Genomic DNA, 25914 nt, shown 5'->3' with positions numbered 1-25914 from the left:
AGTGCCTTTCTGCCTTGGGTGACAGATCATTTTTTCAACCTAGCCACAACTCTGACACAGTTACATCAGGCAGGAACGACTTCTTGCCACTGGCTGGAACAAAGATGTCACTGGAGACAAAGGATGTGAAGTCTCAGAGTCGCTTGCCCCTCAACAAAGCCTCCTGCAGATCTGTTAATGAACATCCCCAAGCACTTCCTGGCAGTCATTCCTAGCACACAGCAGCAGTGTTGGCTGTCAAGGGTGACCTCATTAACATAAGACTTTGCTCTACTTTCATTTCAGGTCGTCAGAGCTGCTGAAGAAGCTGCCTCCACCCTGGCGAGCTCCATCCACCCCGAGCAGTGCATCAAGGTGCTCTGCCCCATCATTCAGACTGCAGACTATCCAATTAACTTAGCTGCCATCAAAATGCAAACAAAAGTCATCGAGAGGATTTCCAAGGAATCGTTGCATCAGCTCCTACCCGATATCATTCCTGGGTTGTTACAGGTACAGAATGACATGTCACTGCTCCTGAGCACAAGCCACCATTAATTTGTGATATCTCTGCCCTAAGGGAGGGAGAATTATGGATCCTATGGGGCCAGATTTTGGTAAATTAAGCCATTTAATTTATTTGTAAAATAAAATTTTTATATATGAGGTTTTGATCCTTTTAATGTTAAAGAAAGGAAAACTCAGGTTCTTACATGGATATTCCACAATTGCATGCCTTTTTCTGAGTCCCAAATAAGCCAGTAGCAGCCGTGAAATAAATTTGAGGATAGGAGTTAGCCACATTTTACACTGTCTCTGTACATCTTGTAGTCCCCTTTAATTCCCCTTTAGTTCTGCTGAGCTGTTCTGTGCTTTGATGGTGCTTTGCACTTGAATTTGAATCCCAGCAGGCAGGTTGCTCCTTTCCTCTTTTCTCTCTGAAATTAGGACCAAGCTACTTGCTGACTTTATTCAGCCTCTTTCACAACTCTCTCGGGCTGGGTGGGGAGCTGTGTTTTTGCCAGTGCTAAGGCTTAGTTGGACGCTGTGGATTTAGCTTTGAGCACTGGCTGTAGCAGTGTTGTCTTTTGGTCCCCTCCACAGGCAGCTGGCAGTGCTGGGATGGGGCTGCAAACAAGAAGAAAATACATGAAGTAGCAGTGAGGGAGGAGAGAAAACGTGTGTGTTTACTGGGGAGACACTGTGACAGGAACAGATCAGTCACAGTGAAAGGGAGAGATGTGTTTAGGTGGGTTAGACTTCCATGGAGAACTGGGATAAAGAGGCCTCCTCATTGTGAGCTTAAAATGTTGGAAGGACAAGAGCAAAGTCTGAAATTCCCCTTATGCATCCTGGCATTCTTCCCAACTTTGTAGTGTCAGCTCTTGCAATTCTTAAATCTCAGCTTCTGGAAATTGGACAATTCTGTATTAATCTAAACTTTTGTTGTAAAGTGGTTTTAGCCATCATTGTTGGAGACAACAATCTGAACAGCAAAGCTTTGATGCACTGGAAAAATCTGAGAGCAGCATGCCTTTAAAAAGGCAGTTTTATTTGTCTTCTTTAATTACTTTATGGGTCTTGTTTCAGAGCAGAGTTTGCCTGAGATATTTCCTTACCTTAGAAACTCAGTGATCAAAGGACTTTACTCCTTACATTTGGGAAGTATTTTGGGATGCTGGCTGAAGGACTGTGTGTGGAGAGAATCACTTTTGTGCTTGTTCACCACGCTGAGGGTCCTGGCAGAGTGCTGAGGAGGCGAGGAGTGTCAGCAGCAGTGTGGGCTCAAGTGTGCAGCTCAACAGCCTGGAGCAGGCTCTCCATGGACCGGAGGACTCCATGGAAGAACAGGGCTTGGCAGGGGAGAGCTGTGGTGCTAGGCCTGGTCCTAATGAGGAGGCTCAGCCTTTTCTCCACCTTGATGCTCAATAGCTTGGTGTTTCTCTGAGCTCACCGAGGTCTCCTGCTTTCCTAGCTCAGTGCTCTGTAGGATTGCAGACTGTTGTTTTGGGCTGTACTTGGGCCCTGCAGCTGGGACAGCCCCAGCTGTGCTGCATCCCTCATCTGGCCTTCCTGGCAGAGGTCACCCTGCAGCCAGAGGAGCCAGTCTCCCACAGGCTGAAGTGGTGTCTGCCTTTCTCATGGGGTGGGATGGCTACTGAGTGATGCATCTCTGCCTGAGCTTGGCACTGCTGTCCGTAGCTGCTGAGTGACTTGCTGGCTAGTGTGAGCTCTGCCCAAGCTGCCAGAGATCAGCACATCTACAGGGGTCTTTGTGCATGTTCTTTCCTGTGGTATTTCCTCCTTGATAGGTAAGCAGCCCTCCAGAATCCTGACTGTTCAGGATAGTTCATGGTTATCTGAACTGGACACAGAAATGTGTGTATCTGATGGAGTCCTGAGCTTGTGTTAGGAAACCATGTGTTGTTATCTAATGCTATAAATAACTAGATATTAATAACTTACAACATGACAGCAATAAGTAATAACAGAAGGAGCAGATAGACTGATTGCATTCTCTTGCTCTTTGAGTATTCAGGTTGCAAACTGTTATGTTAAGCAGAGGTTTTTTAATTGATCTCTTAGGTCAGCCACATTTGCAAAATGTACATCAGCTCTGCAGTGTATTGCTCAGGAAGGGTGTTGGGGAGTGTTGTTTGTCTTCTGACCTTTTCCTCTCATTTCCAGGGTTATGATAACACGGAGAGCAGTGTCAGAAAAGCCAGTGTATTTTGCCTAGTGGCTATTTATTCAGTAATTGGAGAAGAACTGAAACCTCATCTCGCACAACTCACAGGAAGCAAGGTACAGGAGTAATGTGTCTCTGGTGTTTTGGTAGTGCAAGCCATTCTGCTGGCTATTGCCAGCAGCAAGACCAGTGGCTTCACTGTAGCTCTGGGTCAGGTTCCCTGAACTCTATTAAATCCTGTCTCACCCTGACAAATGCCACAGGAGCAGCACTGCGCCTGCTCAGCACTGTGAGGATTTGAATTCCCACTTAGAAAATTTTAATGGTGTTTGGAGATTGGTTTTGTGATACATTTGATCTTGTGTAACTGCAGGCTGCCTCTGAGCAGGTCCTTCCCCAGCCACATTTGTCTTCCTTCTTTGGCATTACATCCAGAGGTGATTGTGCAGTGAGCTGGCTCAGCTGGCTGCTCTGGCTGAAAACCAGATCTGCAATACAAATTAAATAGCTTTTAGTCTGCTCTGTGGCCACACAGGCATCCTCCTGCAGAGAGTGATGGGAGTGCATGGGGATGGTGGGAGAGCAGGTCCTCTCAGCAGCAAGTTGTGATTAGGGCTGGTGGAGATGCAGGTAAAGCTTCACTCTTAACAGCAGGGCACACGTGTCCCTTTCCTTCTGGGACAACAGCAAGCTCAAATGACCCTTCAAAGGACTTTGTATCCTGGAGTCAGACTACTTGCAAAACTCAAATTCTGACCTGATGCTGCAAGTGAAACCAAGCCCTTAATTCAACTCTGTCCTTCAGACAAGAATTTTGTGTTGGTGTTTGATTGCTTTTCAGAGCTCTGAACAAGCTACCACAATTTTTTTTTCTGCTGTTTTAAGTCTTCATACCCAAGATTTCTACACAATTTTAAGATGAATTCTGCAGGTTTTGTTTCTGAAACAAATCTGTGCATATAAATAGCTACTTAGTTCATAGGGCTTCATTCTGTCATTTTGAAGTCATAATTTCTTTAATGGGTAAGGAAGTGTGGTATAGGCCAAAACAATCTGAGACTAAAAACACTTGGATTTTATTTCTGTCTTGTCACTAAAAAAATTACAATTGTGCCTTCAAATTGCTCTGCAAAGAGACAGCTATGTGTGCTGAGGTTTATATTTGGGATGTTAGGAAATCCCCCTATAAAATGTTGTAGAGGCTTTATTATTCCAGTATCCTAGGTGCCACAAACATAGTCCACCACATCACTAACTATAAACATGTAAGTAATTCTTCTGGGTTTATGCAGACTGCCTGCCTGTTTAAAGTTAAATGTAAACATGAGTCATTACAGGATCTGGAGTTTAGGTGGCAAGGAGGAGAAAGAAAACAAATCCATGCAAGGGAAGTATATAGTCATAACAACTGCAATTGCACTAGATGTACCACATCAGTGAAGATAGAATGTCATTGAAAAAGAACATTTTATAAAACAGGGAAAGTTCAGGGTGTTTCCTAGGAGGGAAACCCTTGGCTCTTGGATCAGAGTGCCTGCAGCCCTACTGACCTCTGTGGGAATCCTGCTTGACCTGGCCTGGCTGCAGGATTGAGGTCTATGAACTGATGGCTGCTGAAGTGAAATGCAAGAGGCTTTTCTAAATCCCATTAAGTCTGTCTGTAACTTCAATGGGACTGGGCATAGCCTCTTGTCTCTTGTGAAATATGGTCAGATTTTTTGCTTTTCCTCCAGAGTGCCCAGTGTCAGCTCACCCCAAAATGAGCTCACTATGGAATGCGAGTTTTTACATTGGCAGTGAGCTTTTCCCCTCTGTTTTTTTTTCTGATGTCTTCTCCTGATGTTTCTTTCTTTCTTTCAGATGAAGCTACTAAACTTGTATATAAAGAGGGCACAGACCACCAACAGCAACAGCAGCTCCTCTTCAGATGTTTCAACGCACAGTTAATGGAGATCTGTGGACATATGTGTAGACTTAGAAGCAATCAACGGTGCCTCTCAGAGACCTTTCTGCTACTCTTCACTGGCGCGCTCCATCAGCTTAAGGAGGCCATGCAGATATTTATTGCAATCAGTATTTTAGTCCCTTCAAAGCTTTTATGTAGAATCTTACTGGTATTGAATGTAAAGGAAGCAAGGTCTGTGTCGCAGTCTTCATTAAAAGTGAACATCAGAAAGCCATACTTAAACATATTTGTATAGCTTGCTGAAATCTCAGAAATATGTTTAGGTTAGCATTCTAACACTGAGTCCAAGAACCTGGGCACATGTCAAACAAATCTTGTTGGTTTAGTTCATACCCAGTTTTGGTTCCTGTGTGTTAATTACCTGCTCTCTCCCCTCACCCATTCTGGCTGGGTCCTTCTCTTCTTTCAAGTCTTGTGTTCCTGTTCTGAACTCCCTGTTGCAGCTTGCCTGACTTGCAGGGCCCTCCATGGGGAGATCTTTGCAGGTGTGGCTGTGATTCCAGCCTCAGATGCTTTAATACTGAGAGATACCAAGTGAGTAATGAAAGTAGGTTCTTTTTAAACATCTGAGTTTTGTACATAGTTCTGACAGACCCCAGATGGGCTGATCTCTCTCTGCTATCCAGCCAGCTGTGCTGTGCATAACAGCTGGGCTCTTGCTCTTTTCATTGACTTTGTAAATACTTCTTCCCTTTCGACCCATTTGGTTCTTTCATATGTTCAAAAGACTCTCCAGGTTACCTGTTACTCCCCAAAGGGAATCTGAGACCCAGTTCTGGGACTGATTCTGCAAATAGGATAGTGGAGTTGGGTGGGTGGGATTGGGTTAGGCTCTGAGTGTGTCAGTGGGTGGGCAGTGGGAGCTGGTAGAGCTGTACTTCAGTGCCAGCTGTTTTCCTTGAAATCTGTAGCATCAAAGGGCTGATCTGCTGCTCTGACTGACCCACTGATGCTGGATGGCTTTGTCCCCACAGCTCATTTGCACTTTGGGCAAAATGTTCATCCCAGAGGACAGAAAGGGTGTCTGAATCTGAACAGAAACACCATGTGGAAGCACCTCTGAGCCAGCTGGGACAGTGCTGCTTGCCTGCCACAGCCCCTCCTGTTCCTGAAGACCCTGCAGTGCTGTTAACTGCCCTTAGAAGCCTCCTTTGTGCCATCTCCACACACAGGCTTGCTGAGTGCTCTGCATTTCAGAAGAGTGGGGGTCCCTCACCGGGCACTGCTGGCAGCAGGGTGCTCTGGGTGAGGTGTTTGCAGCCTGATGACACAGACCAGGTCAGAGGCAAACCAGCAGCAATGAAATACCCCACAGCACCACCCTTCCCTGAACAGAGACCCTTCTTCCTGCAAAGGGAGAGCTCCCCCTGGCTCTGCCTGTAAGCAGGAAGGCAGGAGGTTGCTAATTAACATGCTGGGTTTGGCCCTGGGCTGGATCCTGGCTGATGGGCATGCCCACCCCAAACCTGCCATGGATCCCAGCTGGGGTTTTGCCTCCAGTGCCGGTGATGCAAGAGGGTGATGGACTTGCAGCTTGTGGCTGCAGCTGTGGTGATGGATGTGTGTTCCCTGGCTGCTCTCAGTGCCCTGGAGTCTCTCCAGCTTCCTCCATCTCCCCTTTAGGGAGCTGAAGGGACACCTTGGGAGCACACTGAGAACATGAGACTCCATTACTGCAGCAGGGGAGGGTAAAGCCCCTTCCATCAATTATCCCTCTGTGTTTCAACCCCATCCCTGAGGAGTTAAGCTGGGAGCTGACACTTGGTGCCAGCTTTTCTCTTAGTTCTCAGGTGGGACTGGGGCTGGTGGGGGACTATGTGTCACTGGGCTGCAAAGCTTCTTGGTCCCTTTCCCTGCTCACCCGAGAGCAGGGGAGGTGACCTGCTCCAGCTACACACTGTGAGGCTTTTGCTGGCTGCAGGGCGAATTCCCTCATCTTTCCCAACCAGTAATACTATGGCAGGAGAAGCCATGTGCTTTCCTGGGGTGGGGGATTCCCCCAGGGTCTTTCTGCAGGCTCAGAAAAGCCATCCTCACTAAAGAGGAGGGATTGGCTGCTCCATGGTTCGTGTCTGCCTTTCCGTGGACCATTTCTTTTCCACATCTTTCTGTGTGCTTCTTAGAATGCTCTTTTTTAATTTTTTGAATGCTTCAAATTTGATTTTAACACAAATTTATTTTTCCTTTTGAGGAAATACTCAGTTGACTTGTTGGCAGCAGTTAAGCTGTCTTGTTTGAGTTTTTAGTAGTGGGCTAGGTTTTTGGGGGGGGTGTTGGTTTTTTGTTTTGTTTTGTTGTTTTTTTTTTAAATTGTGCTTTTAACTACTTAGTATTTATGCCTCTCTTTCTCCCTATCTCAGCTCAGCATCTTCTGTTCCAGTTCTGGGGTTCAGAAGGTCAGCACAGCTGACCAGGTGGTGTTAGTCCCTCCCAGCTGTGATGGAGCTTGGTCTATCATCATTTGCTGTTGGTTGATTTTGATTTTTTTCCTTTCCATTGAATGGCACACTGTAGCAAATCTCCAGGAATTGAATTCCTTCTGAAATGATTTTATATGCTTTATAAAACCCTGTTGGTATGCACTGAGAGTGAACGCACTGTACGTCCCTGACCCCGCAGTCGGGGTCTGAGCTCGTCCTTGTGAAGGCGCCTGCGGCCAGCCTGAGCTTCCCTGGGGCTGCAGGGGAATCAGGCCTTACTTCCTCAATCAGATTCAGTTCTCTTTGTCAGCAGATGCTCATTAATGTGCTACTTGATTTCACGGCGTGAGTGGAGGACTGTCCATCCGTGCAGTACTCTAGGGTGTGTTCTGTCCACAGTAGGAGCATCCTGCTGGGGTATTTATGAATCATCGCCGACAATGTACATAGTGGGGTTCTTTAGTATGTTGAACATGATCCAGTTTTTATTTTGTGTTTCCTTTGAAGTACTCAAAGGGCTAGCTCTCAATGTCACCTCTCTGATCTCCAGTTTTGACTTCAACAAGCTGTACAATCATCTTGTTTTCTCTTCAGCAAGCATAAAGGTCTCTCTGGCTACAAATCACAGTGTCCACGCACGCTTGCAGAGGAAGGTCTGCATGCTGCAGTGCCTCACTGCTCTGGTGAAGCTTGTGTTCACCTTCTCCTGGCAGTAGCCACCTACTGCAGCTGCCTTTTTTTTTCTTGCTGCCCATTATGCAGGGCTTCAATTTTTCGTACCTTTAAAAAAAAGGAAAAAAAAAAAAGAAAAAAAGTGTATTTTCTTTGCCCACCATGCTTTAAAAATCTGAATGGGAGAAAACTCTCAGCAGACAGCAGCTCTTGGCTGCAAGGTTGCTGAAATCTCAGATGTGGATGTTTTTTCTGCCATTGGCTGCACCAGTGCTCCGTGGGCATGGGCAAATCCCGGCTCCATCTGCCCCACAGGTCTACGTACTGTAGTTCTCATGTAGTTCAGAAATACCGAGGCATGTGGCTTTCTTAAGGTACACTATGTGTGCTTGCCTGGATTACAATACAATACAAGACTGTCTTTTTAATTGCTTATTACTAGCTTACCAATAACCTGTATAAGTAATGTAACTTGCATCTTTGTCATCAGAACCTTTTCTCCCCACCCCTTTATTTATCAAGCATAATATTACATATTAAGGGACAGAAAAATAGACCTTTGTAGTACACAGCAGGACGTTGCTAACAATGTTTTAAATGGGAAGTAAAAAACGCTCTGAAAAATGCCAGCCATGAGAAATGGCTTTGTTGGCACCGTGTTCATGCGCATGTATTTTTTTCTATTTTTTCCGCTTTTGTCATGTTACATCCATATCTGTATTTATATCTTATTTGTTTCACTTTTGAGTGTATCATGGCAATTGTACAGATGTTTTTTGTTAACATTTACGTGATAGAATTTGCTAAAAAAAAAAATTAAAATAAAACCTTTTGAGTTTGCCCTAGAGTAAGTGGAAGGTGGGTTTCTTCTTGGGGGGAAACATCAAAGTAATTCACTGTCCAGCACAGCTCCTTGTTGCAACCTGTGCTTGTGGATGATTTGGTCTTATTTGACACAATTGTATTTGAACGCTGATGGTTGTGCAAAGTCATGTAACTCCAGGAGGAAGGGCTTCAAAGAGACCTGTATTCTGAAGCTTGTTGAGAGAATTACAGAGGTTTTAAAATACATGGCTGTAGAAATTCGGGTGATGAAGCATTTGGGGAAGTGAAGGAATGCTGGGAACTGCACAGCAGAACTGGGTCTGTGTGCCTGGTACCAAATGACAAAGAACTTGAATTTGAATTGTCTGGACAGCCTGAGCACTAAAGAACTTGTGTGTTTTCCTGTGGGAATAGTAACTCATCATAATTTAAAAACCTGTGGTGAAGCTGTGCTCTGCACTTGGGAAATGAGTTCCCTAAGGTACAATTTTTACCTTGATGGTCAAGGCAAAAGCTCCTCAAACACCTTGTGCTGGGAGCAAGGAAGCCAGGAATGCACAAGAGATTCAGATTTTGTAGGGGAGGCTTTTGGTTTGAATATTTCTAGACAGAAGAGTATATGGAGAGTGTCAGAGAGCATGAACAGCGGCACTGACACTCCTCACTGTCACCAAGCCCTGCCCCATGCCAGCCCAGGGACCCTTCTGCACTGAGATTCAGGGGCTGGGCTGGGGCAAGGGGCAGAGCTGGCTCTCCCTGCTGCAGATCTTGCCCCTGTGGTGACAGGGTCATTTTTGACTCTGCTGTGTGCCAGAACAGTAGGAGGGAAGGTCCATCCTTGCCCAGTCACCCTGGCTTCTTCCCAGAGCACTTTCCGTGTGGTTATGCAGAGAGAAAATTAGAGGGGCTGAATCCCAGCTAGAACCTAATCTGGCTACTGCTGTAAAAGACAATAAGCAATTAACAGCCAGAGGGGGAATCCCCATCCTTTATTGGATGCACAGGAAACATAGTGACAAAGGGTGAGGGAAAGGCTGAGGTGTTACTGCGTGAAGCAGATCCTCCTGAGTGCCATCACAAGGCAGGTACAGGACAGTCAGGGAACCAGAGCCAGCTAACACTGGTCTGTGAAAGGCAGGTCCTGTTTGACTGACCTGATCTCTTTCTGTGGCAAGGTGACCCACTGAGTGGATGAGGGGAGTGCTTTGGATGTTTTCGACCTGAATTTCAGTAAATCCTTTGACACCATTTCCCACAGCACCTCCTGGAGACACTGGCTGCTCATGGTTTGGACAGGTGCTCTCTTTGCTGGTTAAAACTGTCTGGATGGCCATCCTAGAGAGGTGGTGAAGGGAGTCAAACCCAATTGGCAGCTGGTCACCAGTGGTGTTCCTGAGAACTCAGTGTTGGGGGCACTGCTGTTTCATGTCTCTATCAATGATCCAAATGAAGGGATCAAATGCACCCGCAGTGAGTTTACAGGCAGTGCCAAGCTGGGCAGGAGTGTTGCTGCTGGATGGCAGGAAGGCTCTGCACGTGGATCTGGCAGGCTGGATTGATGGTCTGAGGACAATTGTATGAGGTTGAATAAGGTGAGGTGTCAAATCCGGCCCTTGGATCACAAAACCCCAGGCAGTGCCTCAGGCTGGGCAGAGTGGCTGGAAAGATGTCCAGCAGAGAAGGACCCAGGAGTGCTGGATGACAGTGACTGAACATGAGCCAGCTGTGCCCAGGTGGCCAAGGAGGCCAGTGGCACCTGGCCTGGGCCAGCAATAGTGGGGCCAGCAGGACTGGGCAGTGATTGTCCCTCTGTGCTGGGCACTGGTGAGGCTGCACCTCAAATCCTGGGGTTTGGGCCCCTCCCTGCAGGAAGGACATTGAGGTGCTGAGAGGGAGCTGTGGAAGGGTGTGGAGCATAAATACTGCAAGGAGTGGCTGAGGAAGCTGGGGGTGCTTACTTTGGAGAAAAAGGCTCAGGGGACATCTTATAGGTCTCTACAACCAGCTGAAAGTGGCTATAGAGAGGTGTTCTCTTCTCCCAAGTAACAAATCATCAGAAAAGGGCCTCAGGTTTCACCAGCGGAGGTTTAGATTAGATGTTAGGAAAGAAATTCATGGAAAGGGTTGTCCAAGGCATTGAACAGGCTGTCCAGGGAAGTGGCTGAGTCACCGTCTGTGGAGGTATTTAAGAGATGTAGATGTGTAACTTATGACATGGTTTTATGGTGGACTTGTCAGGGCTGGGTTAACAGCTGGGCTTGGTGACATTAGGGGACTTTTCCAACCTAAATGATTCTATGGATTTTCATGTGTTCTTTGGGATGAGACAGAAGAGAGTTTGTTTATTGAACCACCTGAAGGTATCTGTCCCTTGTATCCCCTTTGTGGTGAAGTCCCTTGTCCTCAGCCACATGCCTGCTTCACAGATGGAGGATGAGGAATGGCTGTAATCCTTGGTTTAGAGGGTTTTGCTGAGCTCACCCCTGTGGAGGAGGACTGGAGTTGCTGCCAGCCATTAAAGGTAGGTAGCAGATTCCTGGCAAGTGTGAAGACTTGCTGGAAGCACTTACAGCCCATTCTCAATTCATTTCTCTGTCCTGAAGAGTCTGAGCTGCTGCTGCTTCTTCCCTCTGCATACCCCCTAAGATGATCTTGTGACCCCTTCCCTCCCAATAAGGGATGTGCCAAGGAGTGACTCAGGACATGTCAGCAGAGTTCCACTCCTGGACCAGGTAGGTGTCTTATCTCAATTTTCTCCACTTAAAGTTTTGGTTTAAAACCCCAAGAGAAAATGCAGCTCAGTTGATCAGTGGTAACTTAAATAATTCCACAGCTTCTGATTGTGCAACCCAACCTCTCACTTGTGCAACCCTCGTTCACCCTCTCTGAGCAACTATCACACACCACTCTCTTCATTTCACCAACCCAACACATTTTTCCTGCTTTGCATTTTCATACATTTCCATGAGGTATGGCAAGGGCCCACCCCAGCAGCTGCACTCCAGCCCTGGCAAGGAGCCTGCTGGGAAGAGGCTCAGGGCAGAAAAGGATGTAACACTGAGCTCAGGGAGGAGAGGGCAGACCATAAACCAGGGCTCTCAGGTGGTTGTGTGCTTGTATAGATCCAGAGAAAGGCCATCCCTGATTGTGATCCCCAGGCATAGATCCATTTGTGGGCAACCAGGATTACAGCCAGGATGTGCATGTAAAAGGGGCTGCAGGGCTGGTTCAGTAGCAGGGTCAGCACCTGAGTGCCTGACTGAGCACAGCGTTCCTCTGCCAGCAGGATGGGAGGGCAGTGACACCCACTGCAGCCATTGTGCCCCTGGGACCACTGCAGCACTGGAGATGCTCACGGTTCAGATTCTCCCTGGGGATCTGACTCAGCCCAAGTCTTGGGAATTACGTGCCTGAGCCAGGGACTCCTCTCTGCACGGCTCAGGGACAGAGGGAGTGGGTGCCTGTCCCTTGGGGCAGGCAGGAAGCACAGGATGATGCTCATGGGGTGTACCCCACTGAGGGAGCCGGGCCACAGGACTGTGCAGAGGCAGTGCTGGGCACAGGGGAAAGGCAGGAGCTGCTTTGGGAGCGGGAGCAGCCGAGGGATGGTGAGGGCAGTGTAAACCAGACCCAGCTAACACGGGGCTGGCGGGATTACAGGGTGCCAGGGAAGCTGCTCACAAACACCTCGAGCACAAAGCAGCCCTCCAGAGCTGAGGGGTAATGAGTAATTAATGAAGACAGGGATGAAATTCATAATGACTCAAAAATGTCCGAGATAATGAAGTCCTTTTCTTTAAATCCACCTTTAACAAGAAAGCTAAGGGAAAGGATTTAGATCAATTAAGAAGTAAAGAAAGGCAATCTTGTAAAAATAGCTATTGACACAAGCAAGTGGGGAAACAGCTGGAAAGTCTTGCCATGGCAGCGTATAAAACAACCATGTGTGGCATAAAGACACCCATAAGTGACAGCAGGTAACAGCCAAGAGGGAGCTTCAGCATCCATTTAACAAATCATTGCAAGTGCAGCCGGGGGCTGGTGAAGGCTCTGAGCTCTGGGAGACCATGGTGAGGAGCAGCAGTGAGCAGGAGTCACAGTGCACTCCTGAGGGATGCAGCAGCCCAGTGTGAGCATCAGCAACCACTCCTGGGCAAGGGATACACAGTGGCCCTCAAAGGCAGGGCCCCCACTACATTCAAACTTACCAAAGCCCAGGGGACAAAAAAGAGGCTGCAAACATTGGAGCTGCCCCTAAAACATGTTCATCACCTCCCTCTTAGGGGAAATATTATTGTCTCTTTCTGTCTGTCATGCAGCAGGACACTTGAGATATTCCTTTCCTTGTCCTAGTGACCCAACTTAACAACCATAACCCCACCTCTGTCCTCACTGCCTTGCTGAGGAATTACCCCTGTAAGCTCCATTGTGCCTGGACCTGTCTTCTGCCCCCTCCACAGGTGCCCTGGTGCAGGATCCTGCTTCCCCTGTGCCAAAATTCTCATGGCACAGGCTGGGTGGGCTCAGCATCTCTGGGTGGTTGGTGCTTGGCACCAGAAGGGTTAAACAGATGGCCCTGTCACAGGGGCAGTTTCTTGACTGCCGGTCTATAAATAGGAGCTGGGTTTCTAATCTGCTTGTCACTTGTTTCCACTCCCTGCCAGTTTTTTCCTGCTTTTTCCTGCAAGGAGGTACCTGCAAGTGCCACAGTTTGCAGCGCCGCAAACCCGGCTGGGAGAGGATGAGGAGCAGCCGAGTCCTGGTGTCAGTCCTACTCCAACCCACCAACCCACCCCCGGTGACACACACACACTCCAAAAAAAAAAAAAAAAAAAAGGAAGGAGAGAAACCAAGCCCTGCCCTAGGAGGGACTCCAGGGTCCTGGTTAGTCATGAGAGTCTCCAGTCCAGTTTGACTCCCTGCCTTGCCCCTCCAGAGCTGCCCCAGAGCCATCATCCCCTTTTGGGAACCAGGTGAAGCCCTGGTTCAAGCACTGCAAGCTGATGTGGTAGACCTGGTTCAGCTCCCTGGGTGAAAAATCCCTTTTGGTGGAGAGGGAGCAGGGAGTGGGGGCTGACAGCATTTTTGGTCTCTTCGCAAGTCTCCAATCTGCTGGCTATCCCCGAGCCTGCATCCCCTGCCCTATCTCCTCCATCTCTCCAATGACAAGAACAGCTCCATCCCTGCTGAGTGACAGGCTGTAAACCCTTGTGACGACTTGCTGGGAGAATGGACTGGGGGTTTGCAGAGAAGGCCTGGGAGGATAAGCTGGCTTCCCATTGGGGTGAGGAAGACATGGGCAGGTTGGAGGGAGACCAGAGATTAGCAAGGACATGATGATTCCCAGCAAGCTTGACCTGGGCTGGCTAACAGGCAACAGAAGGGGCTCAGGGAGGCATGAGAGCAGCCCTCAAATAAGCAAGAGGCAATTCCACAGGGGGGTTAATCTCTTCTCTGGATAGGGCAAGACATTTTGGGTTTAGCAAGAAAAATTTAGATGAGGAAAACATAACAATCAGAGTAATAAATTGATTTCTGCTGAGAAGGTTATTCACCCTGCTTTCAAATCAGTGAGGTCCTCCTAGTTACGATCATCTTGTTTCCAGGCCTAATTTTGCAAGGAGATGATGTGATCAAGCATGTGAAGGGACAGAATCCTGTTGTTTTGACCTGTTGCATGTCAGTCCACTCAAACCTGAAAACTCAGCTTGGACAAGCTTCTCTGTTGGTGGACAAGGAGGAGAGTTGGCCAGAAAGTGGGAGGTTCATTGCATGTCTGCTCCTGAGCAGTGTCCATGCTGGGCCAGGTGTGTGTCCCAGGGGCCTTTCCCTGTGTGCCCACCTCGAGCTCCATCGCTGCCGACAGACGGACACTTCCCAAGGCTGCTGACTCACTGAAATGGAAATGTTCTCCCAAAGAATGCTGAGTTTGATAAAATTGCCAAGGGATCCTGCTGGCTTCCCTGGCAGCTTGGCTCCCTGCCCTGCATTTGGAGTAGCTGCTGGGAGGGAGGTTGGTCTTGGCAGCCAAGGAAATGCGATGCTCAGGGCTCCCAGGGCGATGGCTCTGCTGAGGCTCTGCACAGGCTGTGCCAAGCCAGGGCACCCTGGTGGCACCTTCAGCCTCCTGTCCCCCAGCACTCTGCCTTGCAGCTGCCCCTGGTGCTCCATGGAGTGTCCTCCTTGGAACATGTCTGGTTTCAGACACCAAATTAACCTTTTTTCCCTCACACATTTTGCACCCCACCTGTACCCCAGAACCTCTTTCCCTGGGAGGATGGAGAGCACCCACTCAGTGACAGGGGTAGTAATTTATTCTTGTCTTGCAAAAGACCAACTTTTCAGGCCAACAATAATAAATAAATGGAGGTGAGTATTTGTCTGTAGAGCCAACCCAGGTAAGCAGAAAGCTCCAGTTGCTTTTGCATTCCACTGATGATGGAGAAGCACCTCCAGTCCGACCCAGTTTGGGTCCCAGCAGCATCAGCCTGAACTGTGCTCACCTGAGCCCTCAGGCTCCCAGAGATGGGGCCCCCACCTTCTTCCTCACTCAGCTGTGCCCTCTTAGCTGCCATGGGTGCTCCCCATGAAGCCCAGAAAGGGCTCCTTTTGCTGTTCACTCCTTTTGCTGCTCACTCCTTTTGCTGTTCACCACTTTCCTGCTGCAGCTCCCTGTTTTATACCTGGCTGCAGATGGTGGAATCTGTCTCTGAAATTTTAATGCAGCTTTTAAGAAGTCCCTGGAGGTTTTCCTTTCCAATGAGCTTCTTCATCATGCTGGTAAGCCAAAACTGCTCCTGTCAGCTGGGGGCTGGGAGCCAGGAGATGGTATCCTTAACCTCTGCTGCTGAGAGGAGCCTGTGCCCTACCCTTGGCTATTCCTGGGTGGTCAGCCATAGGTGACAGATCCAGGGTTTCCTCTGGGACAAACCCGTGCTGGTGGGAGGTGGAGACAGGACAGCCCTTTTAGTTCTGAGCTAGAAGCTGAAATCCAGCCTGCTCCAAAATAATGCTTGGAGCAACTGGGAGTGCTGCAAAGGGAACCTTGAAAGGGATCTTGGAATAATCTGTGATACCTCTGCAACCAGGGCAGGGGGCCTTGGCTCTCCTGAGAGCCATCAGGGTCGCTGTGGGGAGAGATGCAAGCTTCACTGCAACAGGCTTCAAAAAGGCAAATCCCTGTGATTGCCCAGCTCCTGCCATGCAGCATGGGAGCCAGAGGGCCCTTCCATCTCTCTGGGACATGTCCCCAGCTTGGAGCACTCCCTGGAGGGCAGCACTGCTAGGATGGGGGAATGTCCTCTCAGTGGCTTTTTCCCTGCAGTCATTGCCAGCGTGTGTATCCTCACTCTGTTTTGGCTTTTGGCAATCACTGTGTTTTGGGCAAGTGCTAAACATTAACTTAGATTTGTACTTAATAACTTGGTGGTGTGTTTGGAACTCAGTGCAGAGGGAGGGGGCACCCTCAGTCCCTTCTCCTGGCCTTGCCAAAGGTTTAGGGATGCCAGAGCAAGAGAGTGCACACCATCATTCACTGAGCACACACCTATGCTTGGCTGACAGCAGTCAGGTATCCACCAATCTTGTTTTCATCCACCAAAAATCTTTGGTTTCCACAATGATCATAACCAGGAGGACCTCACTGATTTGAGAGCAGGGTGAATAAACTTCTCAGCAGAAATCAGAGCCCCGGAGGGGACCGGTATGTACAGGAATGGCATTAACAACTAATCCCCTCTAATCCAAGATGACATCCTTATCACATGAGGGCATAAAATGTAATTAGACTTATATAGTGCTATCTCCAGAGCACTAAGCAAATATTAACTAATCCATCTTCCCAGTGCTCCTGTGGTGACAGCCCAGTTGCCCTGGATGTGCAGGTGGAGAAACAGCAGCATGGGATGCTGCACTAACAGGGTCCCTTTCAGGAGAAGGCCTTGCAAACTGTGCATCCAGAAAAAAAATTCAGCAAAGCAGTGTACAGTCACTGGGAGATCTTTTGGGGACATGGGGCACATCTTCCTCCAAGGCTCCTGTTATCAAGGGGATGGTGAGTTTCTGCTTTTCTGCTGTTTCTCAGCACTTCCAGGATCCCTCCACAGCTATTACATATCTGCAGGGAGTTAAAACACTTGCTCAGTCATGGGCTTCCTCCATTGTTGAAACACATTCAAATTTTATCCAACCATCCCTTCAACTCTGTTTGTGTTAGGGTTTGTTTTCTAATCTTATGTCCTGGGTTCCCCCCATCTCATGGATTCTGCAGAAGGCACCTTTGCCAGGGGGTGGCAAAGGTGCCTTCTGCTCCCCTTGGCTCTCCCAGGTTAACTGGCCCCAAGATGGGAAATGCAGCTCATGGTCCCTGCCTGTGTGGGGTCATGCCACTTCCCTTGGGACTAAAGCCAGTGTGCTTTGCACCTGAACCAAGCACTGCCACCCTTGGTGCCAAGGGTACCTGGGGGTGGGCAGGGAGCTCTGCCTCAGCCCTGGTGCACCAGGCCTTTCAAGGGGCTGGTTTTTCCTTTAGAGCCTGATTCCCTTGGAGCTGTAGTGGGGGATGTGATCCCCTTATCACTGTTGCTTAGCCTTGGGTGCCCTTGACAAAGAGCTGCTTGTGATGGAGGAAGACACTTAAAAACAGCCACCATGTTTCTCAAGGCCTTGGGATAAGATTGTATTTCTTGGGCTGGCAGTGCTCTCTGCTTTAAAAGCAGTTGGATGCAATTGAGTGTGAAGCACAAATTCCTCGACCAGTCTCTAAAATCAAAGACACCCACAAAAAGGCCACTGGCATTTGAAGGACAGAAGATTGAACAGGTCCCTCTTTGGTGATGATGTTCCCTTGACTTGAGGACATCAGCCTTGAAGCTCTGTCCCAGCACACATTTACCAGAGGGCTGGAGAGCTGTGTAGTGCAGGGTGAGGAGTGACAGTCTGTGTCCTTCAGGTATTCCCCAGCTCTGGGTCTCCTCTCCCCACTGAGAGCTGCTCCCACACCCTTCAGGGACCAGTCAGCGAATGTTGTGTTTTACTTTACCTTGGGTTACTGGGACTGAACGAAACAAAACAGTGAAGGTTAGGACTCATGGGTTTGTTTGCTTTATTAATAAGATTCCAGATGTTATGGAATAGAAAAGAAGATGCTGTATGCAGAAAATGTCAGCAAAATTTGTCAGGAGGGAAGGAATGCCATCAAGGCTGGAAGATGTGGAAGTAGTTCATGGAAACCTGTTTAGACACTTTGGTCTCTCTGGAGTTGAGATTATGCTATACCCTCAGTGGTATTCATACCTCACTCGGCTCAGAGCAGAATCCATCCCCAGCCCTCCCTTGGCTTCTTCCCTCCCTGCTCCCCACATGGTGCTGGCATCACCACTCCACACTGGGACTCAGATCCAGGGACTGATCCACCTGAGAAGCAAACTGAAGACCAAAAAAAGGCATTTTTTCCTCTCCCAAAGAAAGAACAATTCCCAGAGGGAGCTGCTCACCTCCTGGCACTGCTGGTACAGGTGAGGGAAGAGGGACAGTGCGTCTTGCAGGTGGGTGGAAGTGCATGGGGAGGCAGTGCAGCTCTCAAGAGAGGGCAAGGTCACCCCAGAACCAACTAGGGGCACCTCAGTTGCTGAGAAGTGGGTGCCACAGCAGATTTCTGCCTGCTGAGGAGCTTCTTCTGACTCTGTTTAGGGTGGCCAAAAATCTCTATGCTAAGAGGTTTCCTTCAAACCATGATGCAGTTAAAACCCACAAATGTCCAAATGTTAGCATGCTCCAGAGTTGGGAGCAATCTTTGCCCTATTAGAAAGCTCACCTGACGCTTCTCTTCTAGCTTTATAGTGCTGCCAGTGAACTGCTGGAACATGCATGACTTGGCCAATGTGTCCTCTAAAAGCCATTGAAAATGTTCCCTTTCCTTGCCCCAGGGCCCCTGGCTCCAGAGTGGAAGGGTTTCCTCCCTTTGCTTCTGGAGCTAAGGCTGCCCAGATTAAATCATGTATTGAAAAATTCCATAGCAGCTTCCGACCTCAATGAATAGCATATTCAAGGCCACTGGAAGGCTCTTGCATTTGTGTAGTTCAATGATTTTCAACCATTATTTTTATTTCCAGTAGAGATGGGAATCCCCCAAAAGTCCCATCTATAGCCAGCTGGCCTGTGGAGTGCAGTCACTCTCCACTGGAAGGGAAATGACACGAGGAGCAACCTGGGCCCTTGCAGGGTCTTGGGTGTCAGGTTGAACCTGCTGCAGCATGACCCCCTCATCCAGGAGGAGCCAGGGGATTGCTCTGCAGTTTCTGGCATCTAAATCCCCACAGGTGAGGGGCTGCAGAGGAAAACTCCTCTGGTCACATTCATCCATGCCCAGCTGTGTTGGGCTGGAGTGGCAGAGATGCACCATCAGGCTGGAGCCAGCAAACAAGGGATGGTCGGCAGCAAAGGAATCCCAGCGGTGAAACAGAGCCTCAGACATCCCAGGGGGGACAGCAGGAGAAGTTACCTTTACTAAAAGTACATTTCTTTTCACTCCAAGGTCATGGTCTGATTGTTCCCAACTCCCTGCTGCTGATCTGGGATTACACCAGGTGTGCCGCCCACAGCCTCTACCAAGACACATGTCCCTATATCATCGTGTTCCTCACTGTTTGATTCCTAGAGCTGGGCAGTTAGCAAGCCGCTCAAGTAGGCCATCCCTCCCCTTTCGTAAATATTATCACAATCTGGCCTTTTTTTTCTGGAATTCCCCATGGATTCCCAGTCATGCTGTACACTGGCACCAATGGTTCAGACAGTTCTTCAATGCAGCTCAAGTTTGGATTTCTGGATTAAAACCTTGTAAGTTTACTCACTGCTAACAGGTTAGAACATGCCAAACAAGAAACCTGCAGGAAGAAGAACTTCAGAATAATGTATTTTATACTTTTGAAGAAAAAAAGCACAAGAGGCAGGTATAATGATAAAGTCAACATGCTAGCCACTTCAAATGACTGGAAACTATTGAAAAGCAGCTATGATGATTAGATATAAATCTGATTGCTTGACACTACTAAGTAGATGATGTCACTTTGGGTTTATTCTATTTATTTATCATAAAAATAACAGTTCAGTCTCACCATTAATAATCCCCATGACTGCTACTGCCCACACCAGGTGTAATGAGCTGGACATTGCTGGATGCACTCAACTTCCCCTTCAGCATTACCACCTCTTCTTCTGTCGAGAAGAGATCCTTCCCAAGAGATGTTTATAAATTGTGACCAGGTTTCTTATCCTTGTTTTGATAAATGAAAGCAGAAGTTTGGCAGGATTTGTCTGATTCATCTTCAGTGTTTATAGCAATGGGATCACACTGGCACAATCCAGGGAATTCAGGATGTTCTGCACCCTATACTAAAAAAATATTTATAATAACTCAAATAAGGAAGGCAGCGCTACAGTGAAACTACTACAACCTTAACCTATTTCACACTAGTATTTATATTTTTCACATCTTCAGTCTATCTACAATAATCTGTCTTCAAGCCCACAAATTTATTTTACAATGGGCAACATGTATCTATAGCACAAGGCTCTTGATTGAATCATTCTGTGGTAACACAGTTGTTTAGGTGATGCCTTATAAACAGACATGTCAGGAGTGGTTACTCCATTCCCTGCTCAGGGTCAGCTAAGAGCAAATCCACCTTGAATTTCAGTGTCAGAGGAACCCCTGCCCTGAGATGAAACAGCAAAACTGTTTTATGGACAGTAAGGTTTCATTTATATAAACATATGCAGAGGTTGTGTAGTAACTTTGTGTCACCCTGGTTCTAGAAAGGGGAATGAAGATGGTTTGTGGGTTAGACTTTTTAATCTCAGTTAATTGATTGCCAATTCATCTGAGGCAGTTAACGATTTGGAGAAGTTGATGGGATGTTTGTCTCAGGACATAATTATTTCTGTCATTCCTTCCTCAAGCTGAAACTAAATGTTGGTTAATTGGCACTGATTGATTAAAGTAGAACAATAGAAAAAATTCCCTCTGAAAGTCTGCGCTTGTCTTTGCTATGAAATACGGGAGGGAGTGTTTCTAGCCTGCGACAAAACCCTACTGAAGACAGCAGCTTCTGCTCGGTACAGTGAGCTTTAATTTTATCCCTGGTATCTGTTGTCTCTTTAGTCTGGCTGCTGTTGGACAGTCAGACCCAGAGGAGGCAAGAAATGGGTCATTTTTGCCATGCTGTAGCCAACAGTACTGAATAGTGCATCTGAACTGCTGCTGACCTGCACCGACTACATCATGGGAAAAGCTGAAGTGATGGCCCCCAGGAGGGCTGTGCAGTGAGGTTAGTGATTGCACTGTGAAAACAAACCCCCAAGCCTTCTTTTGCAAGTGCAGGTGCAGCAGTTCTGTGCTTTGGTCACTGGGATTGTCTTATTTGAGGATATTCATTCAAATAGTCTGTTTGTGCCCTCAGGTGCTATCCCATTCCTTCTGGGAAGTCTTTATTCACAGCACAAGTGGGCAGATGATTTGTGTATTAGAGACTTGAAACCGGTGATTTCAAGTCTTAAAAATTTTGGAAACTACAGTATCTTAAACCATTGCCCTGGGTTGTGTGGGAAGGTGCTGAAATTGTCACATTTCTATTGGTCCTACTCAGGTTATTGTAAAGTTATATCAATGTGCCCACTGTTATGTGGAAAATAAAGTCTCTAGGTTAGATATTCGGATATCGGGAAAAGCTTCTTCCCCTAGAGGGTGACTGGACACTGGAACCGGCTCCCTGGGGAAGTGGTCACAACATTGAGCCTGCCAGAGCTCAAGAAGTGTTTGGACAATGTCCTCAGGCACATGGTGAGATTCTTGGGATGTCCTCTGCAGGAACAGGAGCTGCACTCAATGATCCTTGTGCATCCCTTCCAGCTCAAGATATTCTGTGTTTCTGTGAATCTTCTTCCACGTGCACATTTTTGACATTCCTGTAACTCCACTACTTTTTGTCAAACAATTCCTCAGTTTACCCCTGGATGCATAAGAAGAAAGTGAAATCACAGACTTCAGTACTGCATGTCCCACCTTGAAAGAGATGGCTTCTCCCTGCTATGGCTGCTAAGGAGAGCTAGACAGGGCCTCATCACCCTGGGATTTATTCACACATCCACCACTGTTCTTGGTGATGTCAGCTTGCCCTTAATTTTCCTGCAGTGTGAGGTGACTTGGTCATTACCTAATGGTGATGGGATATTTGCAGGTGTAAGGTGCACCCACACTCTGTCCAATCATATGAAGTTAATACAGATGTATTAACTCATTAATACAAATGTGTTAACTTGCCCCACAGAACTTGCAGAGACAAGAGAGGACACCTTGTATAAGCAGGAAATCTGGGATATTCTGTGGGAGAAAGGAATATTGAGGAAATAAATGCATTTGTAACTAGCAGTAGAGGTCAGTCTCCACTCACCTCACCTTACCTTAGCTTGCAGGGAACTTGGGAGGCTTCATTATTTGACTTGGGAATTGCTCTGCAAACACAATAAAAAAGAGTCTTAGAATTTGTTTATAAAAATTAAGGGAATAACATGTTATTAGAATAATTGTACAAATTACTGTCATTGCAAAATTGCTTTTATGTACAAATATTCCAGTTGGGAATAATTACAGTCAGACTACATGTAGCTAATAAAAGAAAACCACACTCCCTTTTCCAGTCTATCTTCTTAGTTATGAATTTGTTGTGTGAATCATCTAACTAGAGCATTTCTATAAGAAAAACCTCATTTGATGGAAGCTTTACTTTGAAGCAAAGAACAAATATTATTATAATAATAATGACAATAATTGCCAATGTATTCTTGTATTTTGAGTTTTTAAACATAGTGTTTATGAAGGACTATGTGATTCTGCTGAGGTACTAAACATTCTCTGAGGGAGTATTGAAAGGTGTTTTGAGTACATGAAGCATCTTGAATTGTTTTCCTCTCAAGGAATTTAAAATGTCTCTAAAGTGTTTCAGGGGAAATGAGAGACTGTAATGTATTTCATACTTAGTGCTGTCCTACAACACATAAATGCCCTGGAGAGGAGCATTTGAGTTCTTTCTATGTGCTCAACTGTGTCTAGTAATTATCCTGAAATTATTTCATGTCTGAAGAGCTTGCATTGGAGAGGATGTGGCTACTTGACACTGTAACTTTGCCAACTCCAGATTATAATAATCTTTTCCTCTAGAGTTAAAAATAACCACTTTTCAGCTGGCTTTTGCATAGAAGTCTCACTGGGGCAGGACAGCACATGCAGTAGAGCAGCCTGCAGACCTTTTACCATGAGTCTCTTCAGGAAACTGTGGATGTCTCACATGTGCTAGGGCATTACACGTTTGGTAAAGATCCGGACATTGCCTTGAGCAGGAAGGGGATTATGGAGCATGTAGACTAAAACCTGGTCAGGACCACAGTATCCCTTGCAGGATTTCGTAGACTTGTAGAAATGTTGGTGGGAAGTGACCTCTGAATGCCTCTAATCTAAACTCCACCTCCAAACAGGGCTGGAGCCTCCACAGGACTACATCAACCATGGCTCTGCTGCTGTTGTCTTGAGCACCTCCAAGGATGGAGATGCCACAGCCTGTCTGGTAGCCTGTTCCAGTCCTCTGGTGAAGAAGTTTTTGTTAATGCTCAGCCTAACCTCCAAGTGACCGCTTGTGGACATTGCCTTGATCACTGCTGCTAATGAGAAGCGCTTGACTTTGCCACCTTTTTTGATGCCTTTGCATAGTGGGCTGCTATTAGGTCCTGTCTTGACCTCATCATCCTCAGATCCAGCAAGCCTAAAGCCTTCAAGCTCTCCTCACAGGAGAGGTGGTCTGCGTCCCACTGAGTGTTTCAGCAGTTCACCTGCTGGATCTGTCCAAACTCTCCACCTTGAACAGGAGGCTCAAACAGGTGCAGTTCCACCAGCACCAAGGAGAAGGGGTGATAGCTTTCCTTGATCTCATGCATCATGAGGAACGGTTTGCCTCATTTGTGGCAAGGGGGAGCTGCTGTTTTGTACTTAATCTTTCAAGACAACACTTGGGTCCTCCTCATTAGGGCTGCTCTGCAGTCAGCTGGTTCCCAGCCTGAACTGATGCATGGGGTTATTCCAGCGTGGCGCAGGGCTTTGCATGGCTCTGCAAAACTCACTGAGGTTTCTCATGGCCTCAAGTTTCCCAAGGTCCTGCTGATCAAAGCACGGGTGCTCAGTATGCCAGCCACCCCACTCAGTTTGGTGGTGCCTGCAAATTTCCAGTGGGAGTCTTCTGCCTCTTGTTCAGGCTTTTAGGACTCCCTTTCCATGAGCAGAGAGGACACAGCCTTGGTCTGTGGGATCTATGGACTAGACATCTTTTGGCACCTCTTCTGCTTTCCCACACCCACCCTTGGCAAAGCTGGCTGAAGCACTCAGTTCCTGCTGCAGCCTGGCTCCTGGCCTCTCCTTTCCCTGCTCTCTTCTCCCCTTGCAAGTGCTGACACCAGTGCTTGGGGCAGGGTGGCAGACCAGGCTGGTGGGCGGATGTGGGATACACTCAGCCATCACAGATATTTTTGGCCCAGCTACAATTTTTCAGCTATGAAGCAAAGCTTCCTCTGGCAGCAGAGCTGTGAGCAGAGCTGGGCTGTTGTCAGCTCTGAGTGACAATGCTTCACCTCCTGCCACGGCTCCCCACAAAGCTCCTGGCAGTGACAGTCCCCCCTCTCTGCCACCCTGGTGTGTGAGGTGCGATGTATTCACGCTGCTCCAGCCAGGACAGGAGCGCAGCACAGACGGTGACCTCAGGCAGAGGGACCATAACTAACCCCCAGCCAGGTTCTGGGCACAGCTGTTTGCAGAGTCAGTGTCTGCTGCTGGCCAAAAAGTACATGATTTCTTTTTCTGCTGTTGTTCTTTCTTTTATTTTTTTTAAATCATGTGCTGCTTTCCTACTTGTGCTGCTGGCTCTGGAGGTCTCTCTTGCAGCAATGTAAACACAGCTACTGTGTGTCCCCACAACTGCAGCCTGTAGCTCACAATGAGACAGCCAATGCCAATAGATGTATAATGAGCATTTAAAAAGCACTTATTTTGTCATCCAATCATCCATCTTCCTCATTGTGTAAATATTTTTTTTGTTTCCACGACAAAATTACTTTAAAAGAAATGTTCACCAGGAAGAAAGAAAATTTTGATTCTGCTGATAAAATCAGGACAGTCAAAATGATTAATATGACATTGGGGAGAGCTTGCAAATGAAGCTTAATTTCTGTGGCCAAAAGACCTCGTGGATACATCAGGGCTATGTTGTGCCTGGAAATTTAGTGGCAGCTGGAAATTTGATGGTGACCTCTGATAAGTAAGAAAATGGTAAGGGTTTTAATGAATGACTTGAATAAGAAAATAAGCCAGTCTGTGTGGTATTCTTCCTGATATTGGTTTTGCTATTAAGTTCAGTTAATGTGGTTCTCATTGTGTCAGGATGATTGTGTTGACAGCACATGACAACATATGAGCATGGGGCAGTTTGACTGTCAGGGAAGGGGACACATTGCTCCACACTCACGAGGTAGAGCAGGGAGGTTACTTTAATAAGATGGCTTTTGGAAGCCTTTGGCAGGAGACGTCAGAGATTGTAATGACAGAGAGTCCTGGTGAGCTTCTTTGCTCTCCTCTCTCAAACTGGCCACAGGACCTAAATGAATTCCTTTCTGTTAATGTTTTTTTTTTTTGGTGTGTGTTTGTGTGTGAAAAAAAAATTAGTCTGTAATTATATCTAGAAAATAGGGATGGTGGGAGGTGGCTTTAACCACAAAGTTTGGGAAACTTACACTCATGGTGGATTAAATTCACTGCAGTATGTTCTTAGCCTCACTTTATTAACTTGCAGTGTTTATTCTGTGGCTCTTGTATCTTTTTTGTGAGGTTCAGGAGCATATTTTATGAAATGTTGATTTTCCATGTGAGTATTTATAGACTATGTTTGAGTCACCTGTTAATCTTCCTCTTGTAAAACCAAAAGAAGCTCTGTGTTTCTGTCAGTATAATGCACACTTTCAAGACCTTTTTCATTCTCAGTTTTTCCAGTTCAGTGTCCTCCTTGGCTGTAACACCACAATTACATTCATACTCCTGGTGGTAGCCACTTCTCAGAGCTTCTGCTCAGCAGAGGCAATGGGAACCCATCTGGGCTGGTTTCCATCTGAAAAGTGGACCAGCATGGAATAGATCAGAAGAACTTGAGGGTCAGTGGGCTACCTGTGAAAGCCTGTACTTGCCACTGGAAGCAGTCCCAAATGCTGTCAAAGGCAAAGCAATGCTTTTTCTAATTTAAAGCAATAAGGGCTGTGTAAAAGCTGCTCCTTTC

The 25914-nt window shown here is 47.2% G+C and overlaps 1 protein-coding gene across 16 annotated transcripts in view; it reads left to right on the top strand.

Moving 5' to 3' along the window:
- The window catches only part of CLASP1 (cytoplasmic linker associated protein 1), a 170608-nt gene extending 162035 nt beyond the window's left edge, over positions 1 to 8573 (top strand). For all 16 annotated transcript variants that reach the window (XM_030952206.1, XM_030952207.1, XM_030952219.1 and 13 more), the window contains 3 exons: positions 286 to 492; positions 2668 to 2784; positions 4529 to 8573. In XM_030952206.1, the coding sequence (XP_030808066.1) occupies positions 286 to 492; positions 2668 to 2784; positions 4529 to 4615 (411 nt within the window). In that variant the 3' untranslated portion in view covers positions 4616 to 8573. The remainder of the gene's footprint in view (positions 1 to 285; positions 493 to 2667; positions 2785 to 4528) is intronic.
- The last annotated feature ends 17341 nt before the right edge of the window (positions 8574 to 25914 follow it).

Source organism: Camarhynchus parvulus, chromosome 7 (genome assembly GCF_901933205.1).
Source record: "Camarhynchus parvulus chromosome 7, STF_HiC, whole genome shotgun sequence".
In the NCBI taxonomy this organism is placed as follows: domain Eukaryota; kingdom Metazoa; phylum Chordata; class Aves; order Passeriformes; family Thraupidae; genus Camarhynchus; species Camarhynchus parvulus.
The sequence above is the reverse complement of the archived record's forward strand: the minus strand, read 5'-3'. Positions and strand labels throughout refer to the sequence as shown.